General features: G+C 32.7%; 2 protein-coding genes and 1 long non-coding RNA gene across 3 annotated transcripts; 2 read left to right on the top strand and 1 right to left on the bottom strand.

Annotated features, from left to right (window-relative positions):
• Positions 1–281: 281 nt before the first annotated feature.
• LOC112538572 (uncharacterized) lies at positions 282–1,189 on the bottom strand. Its single transcript, XR_003081753.2, has 2 exons — positions 949–1,189; positions 282–751 (listed from the first exon to the last, which is right to left on the bottom strand). It is a non-coding gene; the product is annotated as an uncharacterized LOC112538572 (long non-coding RNA).
• Positions 1,190–2,271: 1,082 nt separating this feature from the next.
• On the top strand, positions 2,272–3,707 carry Dtwd2 (DTW domain containing 2). The gene is made up of 3 exons (XM_015926221.3): positions 2,272–2,578; positions 2,694–3,099; positions 3,166–3,707. Exons 1-3 carry the CDS (start codon positions 2,484–2,486, stop codon positions 3,430–3,432), a joined length of 768 nt encoding a protein of 255 aa, XP_015781707.1. The 5' UTR covers positions 2,272–2,483; the 3' UTR covers positions 3,433–3,707.
• Positions 3,708–4,242: 535 nt separating this feature from the next.
• Positions 4,243–10,747, top strand: LOC107362740 (phospholipid-transporting ATPase ABCA3). The gene is made up of 6 exons (XM_015929864.3): positions 4,243–4,459; positions 4,649–8,323; positions 8,384–8,540; positions 8,613–9,521; positions 9,958–10,293; positions 10,363–10,747. Exons 2-6 carry the CDS (start codon positions 5,057–5,059, stop codon positions 10,671–10,673), a joined length of 4,980 nt encoding a protein of 1,659 aa, XP_015785350.2. The 5' UTR covers positions 4,243–4,459; positions 4,649–5,056; the 3' UTR covers positions 10,674–10,747.
• The last annotated feature ends 1,087 nt before the right edge of the window (positions 10,748–11,834 follow it).

Here is an 11,834-nt window from a genome sequence, read left to right as displayed (position 1 = left end):
TACTGATATAATATTAATATAATGAAAATGACATTAAGGAAAGAAAGAAATATTTTGTAATTATATCGCATTTCCAAACAGTAATAGAAAGAAATTCAATGGCAAATTGGAATAAAAAATATGGAAATATAATACTGTATGTTATTACCTATTAAACTGAATGATTCTAATTCATATTAATGGTTGTAATGATGCTATTTTTAACAATCTAATTCTTAAGAAACTCATGCAAGCATTTCATTGCTTGCGGATTTTCGTATTTTAATAATTATAAATACGGATTCCATTTTCAATTCTATTTATGTAGTAAATATTAAGATACATATGCCACTACAGCACAAATTATAAACCAGAATATTATGTTTTTATTATAATATTCTAGGAGCTCCGAGAAAGATCTTTGATCGCACATATGGATTTCCAATGGGTTCCTTTCAGTATTTGTGAAGCACACAAACAATTGTTGATTACATTTAACAAGCATCTTCTTTGCTATTTTGTATTCATAAAACGGGATAGCATTTATGGTGTAATAACAATCGCCGAAAAAGTGTTTGTAGCTGCTGAACGTCGGTTGCGTTAACATAATTGTGACATTAAAAGGTACTACGCCCTCTTGATAACAATTTTGCAAATGCTCATCTAACTCACTTGCTTGTGAAGTTGGCAGCCTTAACCACTCTGAGTTATTGAAATGGATATTCCTTATAATATTTAGTGATTCAACGTGCTTGTCTTTAAATGAAGAGTGCTGTCAATAAAAATTCAATATCAATTTATTTGAAATTCAAAATTTTGATTCACTTTTGCTTTTCAGTTTTTTGCTTCTTGGTAACTTTACTACCTAACGGATAAAACCTATTATCTAGGAATGATAGTAGTAGGTAGACTAGATGTCATTTACAGAAAGCAAAAACCACGAAATAGATTATAATTTTTCTTATTTACCTGAGCATTGCATGGAGTCCCGTTTCGGTAACGACGATATTGGTTTCGATAGACTTCAAATATTATTCTGCATTTTTTACTCTGGCTGAGAAACAAAATTATAACTACAACTATAAGGCATAAGATGCCCATAACTATTATGATGATTGTTGATTAGGTTAATGGTGAAAAGGAAGGAAATACATCGACAAGAATTGCATTCAACAAATTATATGCAATATTGAGCTACGAAAAAAACTGTAAAAATCTATATAAAAATGAAATGAGTAAAAATGAAGCTGTTATATAGTTAGCTGTGTAATTGATTATGAATTATATAGAGGACTCTGATCTGACACTTTCTCAATACCGTGACTTTCGCATTGTGGATGATTTAAGAATAAATGGAAATGAACTAACAATTTTTAATTGCAGCTATGCTTGCCATTGTGCATGAACGAAGCCTTCAAAAATGCTAAAGACCCCTTTTGAGTTAACCAGCAGCTATCGATAATTCATTAAGGTTAGACTAAACAAGATGAAGATACTTGGACAAAAGTAACAATTTCTATGCACAATAAACTACACTTTTGTTGAGAAATGCACTTTAGACGTTTGAATGACTGAATTTTCGTTATATTAGTGTTTATTAATATTCTGATTTCTTCTGAATGGAAACCTTCTTCTTGCTCTGGTCAGACGAAAGTAGAAAGTTGACAATGACAATATTTATAACATTAAAACATACCATACTTACTTTTGGTATAGAAGATGGTTTAACATCTGTTAACTATTTCGAATAACTTTTTTTCACATTCTGAACTACTCAGTGACGCGTAATGAACACTGAATGACAGTGGTAATCTGTCCGGCCATGATTTCCATCACATGATCTTAATTTCGAACAATCAAAACTAAATCAAAAAGAATACAAAAAACTATACTAACTGCCTATGAAAGCTAGAAAAATCATCCTCAACTTTTGCAAATATAAACTTTCAAAATTTGGTTGCAGCCACTAAAATCACCTATGTTTGCTACGAAATCGAACTATCTCAGAATAAATCGATTCACCTCTGGAAATAAGAAAGTATAAAATTAAAAAGTTCAAGTTTATTTGTATCAGTCAGAAAACTCAAACGTTTAAAGTTCATTCATTAACACCTTGAATGACAAAACACTTCATTTCTTATTATTTTTGTATTTCCCTCTCTTGTACACGGTTGGGCAATTTTTACCTGGATTTGCTCCTTTTATCGAGTATTTTCTGGTTTGATATCGATATCCTTAATATTGCAATTTGCAATAAGGCGAAAGACAATAATAGAAAGAGAAATAATATGAAACACACTATTTTTATTCAATATTTTAATTTTATCTGATCACGGTGATATAACTTATGGTTATCTCCAAATTGCCAATTTTTTTATATTTCTACATCTGTCTGTTACAAAAATTGTTGATGCTAAAATCCTGTTTTTGATCCATCCTTGAGATATATTGTACACCTTGTCAACATTGTTCAGTTGCTCTAAATTGTTATAATTTGATGCAACATGTCTGCTGAAGATGATTTAGGTGAGGTTCTTGGTGAACTGCTCAATATTCAATCAGAGCCCCAAGAAAGCCGTAAACTATGTGATAGATGTTGGTAAGCTTACTCTTTTCTTGTCTTTGCATTTTTGAATTTTCTTTTGCATTATTGAAGCATTCTTATCTAATTTTTCTTTTCTCTTTCTTTAATTTTGTTTCGTTCTGAATGACAGTAGACCAGAAAAAGTTTGTCTATGTCCTTATCTACCGGTTAAACCGTTACCTGTTAAGAGTAAGCTGTTGATTCTACAGCATCCATCAGAAGAAAAAAGATGTCTCAGGACAGCTAAAATTCTTGAATTGAGCTTACCATCGGACAAGTGTAAAGTTATCAGAGGGAAAAGGTTTAACGCCAATAGGTATCCAGAACTTAGTGAAGCGCTCAAAAATCCGGAGAAAACCTTCCTGTTATTTCCTGGTAAATCATCGCAACAATTAGAAACTGTTGAAAAATGCGACCCACACAACATAATCATTATTGACGGTACTTGGGGCGAAGCTCGTTGTATTTATCATAACAGCAACGATTTAAAGAATGTCAGAAAAGTTGTACTTAATGTACAAAAACGTAGTAACTATGTATGTATTTTTGAAGTTTCTTATTTCTCGTTCATTTTTCATCTGATTGTTCATTTGTTTTTGCAGGTTATTCGTACTCAGCCAACTGAAGAGTCTCTTTCAACTGTTGAAACGGCTGCTATTACTTTAGCTCATTTGGAGGATAATCGATCTATTTACGATACTCTTATGAAGCCTTTACAAGCCTTATGTACATTCCAGTTAGAGCATGGAGCAGCTCATCACTTTTCTAAAGAATATCTTATACTCAATGGTCTTTACAAGAAACCAATTACGAGAAAAATTCAGAAAAAACTTGGGAACAAACAAGAGATCAAATACTGCATTCGGTGATTAGTGGTGTAATACTAGAAACTCTCGCAAAATCTCTTATTTCAACACAACAAAAGGTTTGCCAACCAACAATTTAGAAGACTTGCTTGTAAAATACTATGACTGCTGATTAATTTTTTCAAATTGGACAATTACTGGGTAAAGCATTCAAAAACATCAAATAAAGATGCACAAAAACGATAAAGTTGCTTTTTTCTCTATTTGTTGCTTGATATTTTAAAAAGAATCATCTTGATCCAGTTTTTCTTAAATAATGCCTTAATTTAATGTGTTAATTCCTAAAGTTTATCACCAACTCTCATCGCAAAAGCTTACGAACGCGACTTTGTAATTTGTTTGAGACTCTTTCAGCATACTCCATAACAAGACCATAATGTCTATTTTAAATTCAAATTAATCTTGAGAAAAAACTTTTAATGAATGACGATGAAGAGTGTTACTTTCGTCTAATAAGATCGAGATTGAAATGACGACTTTATATGGCAATTAATATTGGCATTATACTGAATTAATTTGCTCTTTTTGTTTCATATTCCCTCTTACAAATGTTAATTCTGTGAAAAATTTTGTTGAAACAGTTTATAGGTAGATTTACGAAAACCTAGCTTTCAATCAATTGGTTGTTGAGATGTTTTTGTTGTACAGGATTATTCAGTCATTATTATCCCTGGAGTCATATATCGAAAAGCTTATGAGAAGAAACTTGATCTGATTCTCAAAATCCAACACACCCAATTTCAATCTCTTCTAGTTTATAATCACATTTTAAATTTACTTGATTGTTGATTTAATTCATTATTTTACTAACGAGTGTAAAGATAGTTGTGTATATTATTACCAACTATTGAATTTGCCTCTTTTTTCTCATCACTTTGACTACTCGTCTCTCTCTTTCTCACTCTCTCTTTCCTCTCTTTCCTCTCTTTTCTGTTTACATCTTGCTTTTGACCAAAATTACTGTTTTGCTTTAAAATAATGTCAAAAGATTACGATCATCTGTTTAAATTATTAATTATCGGAGACTCAGGTAAGCAAATTTTGATATATTTTTCATATCTGAATCATACCCAGTGTATTGGGCATCTAGCTATCTGGGTGGGTTAAAAATAACCCTTTTTTAGTATAGATTATCATATAAATTGTGATTCATACATTTTTGTCTGTCCTCTTACAATTATCCCTTTCTTACTCTCTTTAACTATTTTTGTATTTTTAGGTGTTGGTAAAAGCAGTCTTCTTCTTCGGTTTGCCGATGACACCTTCTCTGGAAATTATATTTCAACAATAGGAGTTGATTTTAAGATAAAAACATTAGAAGTTGATGGATAAAAGATTGAATTTTGAAATTCAAATTTACAAATGGTTTAAAGTAAAGCCTATGGTTACGCCTTTTAAATCAATTAAATTATTTAAATCATAGTTTAGTAACCAAGCAACAAATACTGTTAAAATCGAGCTAACATTCATCAATCATTGATTCTACTGTCCATCCGTCAAACATAAAATATTAATTTCCTGCTCATAATGTCTATTTTTTGACAGTCAACTTTATTTCTATAACTTATTTTCATAACTTCATTTATGTCCATTTTACTGAAAGCCCACTAAAGAAGTGTTAATCAAAATGGCATTTGTTTATTGGTACCAGTTGAAAGCTATGTTAATTAAAGATCAGCTCATCAGAAAGAGACATTGGATATCAACATTTCTAGAATTTTTCTTGCCCATTTTGCTGGTTTTGTTGCATGTCTATATCTTGCCCGATAAACAAGCAGCGAAAATTTTTGAACCAACAGTTAATGAAAACCTTCAGCCTTGGAAAAATATATTTGATAATTTTCCTCAGATGTTTCTTTGCTACACATTTGGAGCAACAATTTTTTACACTTCACCCAACGATGTTGCTAAAAAACTGCTGCCTTCTCATTTATCAGCTTGTGATTCAACGGCTGTATCATTGGCTAACGACAGTGCTGTGATTAAGGCTTGGGGAGATACGATTAAAGACAGAATTGTTAATTCAAATAGTGCCGTCTTTTTCCATGAATTGGATGTTGATAAAGGCATTGCCAATTATACAATAGGAGGGACATCATTTATATATACAGGACCTTACACTGAACCAATACACAGCACTTATGAAGAATATATCAGGACACAATCATTGGTCAACATTCTCATGGCCAACTATCCTTCAAAAACATTGCAGAGAACAGATTTTGAGTATATGTACACATCTAAGTTGTTCCCACAAGGAAATCCATCATATGAGAAAGAAGTGGAATCCGAACCAAAATTGGCCCCACAAACTTCATCTCCAGTCGACACTTTGAAATACCTTCAAGCCTATGTTTTCCTAGAGATAGGTTTGATTTATATATCATCCATTATAACACGTCGTTTGATTCGAGAAAAGGTAACCAATTCAAAGGAATTACTGAGAATAATGGGATTAAACGATTTTGTTTATTGGATTTCACACTTTATAAATTATCTATCTTTATCCATTTTCCACTCTACGTTCATCACAATCGTCTACTCTATTTTTGATCAAAGAAATCCTTATGGAAATTGGAATGCAAGTTTATTCTGGTTCAATTACTTAATCGCTTCAATTAGCAACATTTTATTTACGTTTACTTTTACAACTGTTTTAAATCGACCCATTGTCGGTGTTCTAGTTGTAATCGCTGGTCGAGGTGGATTAGCTTATTTACCGGTCGCTGCCAAGACATCGATGGTTAATGTATTGAACATTTCGCCCAAAGTATGGTCCTGTCTTCTTCCTAGTGGTCAATTGCATTTTTCAATCTATAACATGTTTTATTTTGGAGCATCGGTAAAGGGTTTATCTTGGTCCCATATACTACATCAAATCAAATCACCCGAAACTCTTCCTTTTGGATACATTTATCTAACGGCGTTTGTATCCTGGTTTGTTTACTACTTGCTAATTTGGTATCTAGATGCAGTTTGGCCATGGCAATCAGGGACACCAAAACCATGGCATTTGCCAATTTCATCGTTTTTCAATAAATCAATAGTAGACATTGAAATGAATGGAACATCAACTACACATGATTCAAACGAACTCAATGCCAATACAAGTATGATTTATGAGTCAGAGCCGCCTCTTTTAAAACCTAGTGTAAAGTGCATTAATTTATACAAATCCTTTGGTTCGATTGGCGGTAAAAAGTATGCTGTTAATGGATTGAATCTGAATATCCTTAAAGGTCAAATAACGGTCCTTTTAGGTCACAATGGAGCTGGTAAAACTACAACAATGTCAATGATTACAGGAATGATTAAACCCTCAGCAGGAAAAGTTTTGGTTAATGGTATAGATGTTCATCAACATACTGTTGCAGCTCGTCGTTGTCTTGCCTTATGTCCACAAACTGATCTATTATTTGAAGAGCTTACTGTGACGGAAAATTTAGAGCTTGTTACTGGTTTGCGAGGTTTAAGTAGAGAAATGAGAAAACAACTGATACCATTAAACATAGAGAGAGTTAATTTAACGGATAAAACTAATACATTGGCTTGTAATTTATCAGGTGGTATGAGACGCCGTCTTCAACTAGCTTTGGCCTTATCAACAGCCTCAGAAACCTTAATATTAGATGAACCAACTTCAGGCCTTGATCCAGAATCTCGTCGTCAATTATGGAATTTATTATTGGAATTGAGAAAAGATCTGTCCATTTTATTAACAACCCATTTCATGGAGGAAGCTGATGCTCTAGGAGATAGAATAGTTATAATGGCGTCCGGAAAAATTAAATGCTCAGGAAGTCCAATGTTTTTGAAACATCGATTTGGTGCTGGAAACTCAATTAGGATAGCTAAAAATGGTGCGAAATTCGATAATGCTCATCTACTGGAAATGATGAAAGCTCATTTTCCTAGTGCTGTTGCCATCAATGAAACTGATGAAGAAATTATTTATCAAATAAGCGCAGGAATCAATTCTAAGGCAGACGTACCAACAGCAACTCTAGCTCAACTCTGTGATTCTCTGGATAAAAATTCAAACGCACTGGGTATTACTTCCTATGGGATTTCAGTGACAACTCTTGAAGATGTTTTCCTTAGAGTTTCTGAGGATGATGGTGAAAGTGAACATACTGCAGTTCAAATGGAAGATAAACTGTTTGAATTAAATAAAATTCTGGATTATGAGAAACTCAGTGGATTTCCCTTATTTCTTCAAAGAATAAGGGGTCTTGTGATGAAACGAGTTAATTACACAAAAAGACATTACAAAACGATTGGATTTACGATCATTCTTCCTGCTATAGTTTTACTTTTCACATTTTGGGCTGCGAAAAATTCCTCAGAAACTGTTAATTCATTCCTGGATTATCCTTATCCAATTGAATTGAATGTGAAATCAATTTATGGTCCAAATGCTAAAGCTGTTATTCGTGCAACATTCACACAGAATCAAGACTTCATTAAAGCTTACAACGAAATAATGGAAAAGGCAGGAATCAAAGTTATTAATATTCCAGCCTCTCTATCACTCAATGAATTTATGATGCAAAGTAACCAAAGTTCTGATGAATTTATGAGAGACAACATTTTTGGTCTTATTGAGGATTCATATGCACCTTCAGGCTTCAGTTTATGGTACAATCCGAGACTCGCATTATCGTTGCCATTAACGATCGATGCATGGACAAATACGCTAATAAGACGGCATTTCAATGGCAGTAACCTGACAAAGGTTACTACAACATTCATGCCCATGCCAAATCGGGCAACAAACGAACCTTTTTTAAAATCGCTGATTTCTCAAATTGTTGCAGCATTATTTGCACCGGCCGCTTTCGCTTTTATTTCTTGTTCATATTTCTTATTCCCGTCCATTGAAGCTCAAAATAAGGTTTGTTAATAAAAGCTTTTACCATCTTTCTTCCACTAATGACTTTACCTCTCATTACAGGCCAATCTTATCCAAAGAATGAGCGGAATCAAAGCACCTGTTTTCTGGTTTAGTCATTTAATTTTCGACTTTTCTTACCACATAATTGTATCTACAATTATCTTGATCACCATCGCTATCGTTGACCAATACACATTCAGCAGTATTACAACTTTAGGTAAATATTTCATCTTTCAAATCTAATAAACTCTTGGAATCAACTCATTTTTTATTTACAATTAACTTTCAGGTCCCATATTACTACTTCTTCTACTTTATGGCTCATCATCAATTCCATTGTTTTATATATTTTCACTTTTACCAATAAATGCTGATCGAGGATTCTCACTGTTGACAACTATTTCATTAGTTTGTACCTTGGTTGGTTCAGGATTGGCGGCTACATTAGTGGCCTTTGAAGCAATAGAATCTCTTCACGTTTTTCTCGGTGATCTTTTCCCACCTTTTGCCATGTCTTTTGGGTTGTCCAAAGTTTATGGAGCGGCAAAATTGCACTCCGAATGTAAAAGAATCAAGGCTTGTGATCCTGGTAACTCCATTTCTCGGAAAATTTGTTGCAATGAAGATTTAGAGTTGATCCCATTCAATCCATTCAAATGGACCAAAGATGGAATTTTAACTGAAATTACAACGCTTACTTTTAGTTCGATTCTTTATACAACTATTTTAATAATACTGGACATGAATTCACATAGACTTATCTATTGGTATGATACAATTAAGAAAAAATTGACAGCAGCTCCTCAATCAGGAGGAGTTGAAGATGAGGATGTTATTGCTGAAAAACATCGCGTTGAACAACTGGTTAAATCACAAAAGATGGACTCTGAAGCTTTAGTTGTGAATCAATTAAGCAAAGATTTTGGATCATTTCGAGCCGTTGACAAAGTAAGTTTTGCTGTTCATAAAGCTGAATGTTTTGGGTTACTTGGTGTCAATGGAGCTGGTAAAACGACAACATTCAGAATGTTGACCGGTGATTCAGTGGTAACTCAAGGAGACGCTTTCATTAAATCCTATTCATTGAGAAATAACTTGCAAGATTTTCAACAATCAATCAGCTACTGTCCTCAATTTGATGCTTTAATTGATAATTTAACACCACAGGAAACTTTGACTCTATTTGCTCGAATAAGAGGTAAGTTATAATTGTACCATCTGAATAAATACAGTAACGCTCATTTGTTTGAGACAGTAAGAGTGAATGAGTGAGACACCATAGCGATTGAATGCGACACTTAATTTTTGTTTTTTTTCAAAAATCATAAAACGCTTAGTTTACATAGAAAATTTTGAGACACTGAGAGCGAATGAAGAAGACAGTTTTTGTAAACCTTTAAATTTTGTGAAACTTAATGAACAGTTAAATAATTGATAACTGGATCATGATTTAAAAAACCGTCTTCTTCATTCGCTCTCAGCGTCTCCAAATTTCCTCTGTAACTTAAGGATCTTAGGGTTTTTGAACAAACAAAAATTAAGTGTCGCATTCAATCGCTCTGGTGTCTCACTCATTCACTCTTACTGTCTCAAACGAATGAGCTTTAATTTACTGTGATTTACTCTTTCAATAGGAATGCCCGAGAATAAAGTTAAAGACAATGTAAATTACATCATTACATCAACTGATTTAACAAAATTCGCAAAAACTTGTAACCAAAATTTGAGTGGCGGTAATAAGAGGAAGTTATCGTTAGCGATTGCTTCCATCGCCAAACCCAAAGTGATGTTTCTTGATGAACCAACGACTGGTGTAGATCCCGCTTCGAGGCGTAAAATTTGGTCCACATTAATGCATCTTCGGGATACAAGTAAATCATCAATTGTATTAACAAGTCACTCTATGGATGAATGTGAAGCTTTATGCTCTAGGATTGGTATAATGGTCAGAGGAAACTTTAAATGTTTAGGTATTTATATTGATTTATCATTCATTTTATTCATTGAAATCTAAATAAATACTTTTTGTCTTCAAATAGGGTCAACTCAACATTTAAAGGAAAAGTTTGGACAAGGATTTACATTGATCATTAAGATTAACCAGGAAGCTCTAAAGAAAGAAGATGAAATTGATAAAATCAAACAATTTATAAAAGATGAATTTCCAAGTTCAATATTGCGTGATTTTCATCAGACAATACTTCATTACCATATTACTGATACTTCATCACGGTGGGGTGACATGTTACGATCATTAGAACGTGGAAAAGGGGCTTTAATGATTGAAGATTTCACTTTAAGTGGTACAACATTGGAACAAATTTTCCTTGCATTTGCCAAAGAACGTTGATTATCTCAATTTAAATTAGTTTATATATGTTTCAAAATAAATTATTTATTAAAGTTTTGCTTTCAAATGTTAAACATTTGAGTAATTTCAAGAGACTCTAAAGTTTGTGGCTTTTCATAAAAGCTAGAATACAAGTTCAATCCTATGAAACCTTATTTTGAGTAAAAACTTCTTCTCGCATAAGACTTGCTTTTACCAACTCTTCGCCAATGAAAAGATAAAATTCAAGCAAAACTTGGGAACAAACAAGAGATCAAATATTACATTCGATGATTGGCAATAAAATACTAAAAACTCTTGTAAAAATCCCTTATTTCACCACAATAATTTATAAGACTTTCATGTAAAATACAATGGCTGCTGATTAATTTTTTCAAATCGGACAATTAATGGGTAAAGCACAAAACAACAAGTAAAGATGCACAAAAACGATAAGTTACTTTTGTCTCTATCTGATGACCTGATACTATAAATAGAATCATCTTGATCCAGTTTTTTTCATTAAATAGTGCTTTAATTTAATGTGTTAATTCCTAAAGTTTATCACCGACTCTCATCGCAAAAGTTTACAAACGCGACTTAATAATTTGTTTTAAACTCAATCATTAAACTCCATAATGTCTAATTAATCTTGAGTACAAGCTTTTCATGAATGACGATGAAGAGCGTTACTTTTGTCCGTTAAGATTGAGATTGAAATGATGACTTCATGTAGCAATTGATATTATCATTATACCGAGTTAATTTGCTTCTGTTGTTACTTATTTCATCTAAATTCTGAATTTCTAAATGTAAATCAAACATCTTTAAAATTGACATTTCCAATAGGATATAATTTCCCATATGTTTAGAAACGTTTACTGTGCATCTTCAGGAGACAGATAAATTGAGAAAACAGGTGAACAACCAATGAATGATCCATTTTTAATGATTGATGATCGAGCAACTCGGAGATATTCATTTAATTGCGAGGCCAGTCTTTTATTTTCTCAGGGTAAAAGCTGAAAGTCGTTAATTAAGTATCACTTGCTGATTAGTGTCTCATCATTGGCTTGGTCATTCAGTGAAAACTGTTCGGAGGCAAATTTATGTAAACCCAACTTTCAATCAATTAATGGGTTTTTGAGATGCTTTTGTTGGACAGGATTTCTCAGTCATTAT

This window comes from Tetranychus urticae, chromosome 2 (genome assembly GCF_039701765.1).
Source record: "Tetranychus urticae isolate SD_2017Ah chromosome 2, NJAU_TeUrti_SD_1.0, whole genome shotgun sequence".
Classification (NCBI taxonomy): domain Eukaryota; kingdom Metazoa; phylum Arthropoda; class Arachnida; order Trombidiformes; family Tetranychidae; genus Tetranychus; species Tetranychus urticae.
The sequence above is the reverse complement of the archived record's forward strand: the minus strand, read 5'-3'. Positions and strand labels throughout refer to the sequence as shown.

Coding starts and splice junctions, on each gene's coding strand:
- Dtwd2 (XM_015926221.3), top strand. CDS start 2,484: ATGTCTGCTGAAGATGATTTAGGTGAGGTTCTTGGTGAACTGCTCAAT. Junction 2,579..2,693: donor AAACTATGTGATAGATGTTG/GTAAGCTTACTC, acceptor TCTGAATGACAG/TAGACCAGAAAAAGTTTGTC. Junction 3,100..3,165: donor TACAAAAACGTAGTAACTAT/GTATGTATTTTT, acceptor TTGTTTTTGCAG/GTTATTCGTACTCAGCCAAC.
- LOC107362740 (XM_015929864.3), top strand. CDS start 5,057: ATGGCATTTGTTTATTGGTACCAGTTGAAAGCTATGTTAATTAAAGAT. Junction 8,541..8,612: donor CAGCAGTATTACAACTTTAG/GTAAATATTTCA, acceptor ATTAACTTTCAG/GTCCCATATTACTACTTCTT. Junction 10,294..10,362: donor AGGAAACTTTAAATGTTTAG/GTATTTATATTG, acceptor GTCTTCAAATAG/GGTCAACTCAACATTTAAAG.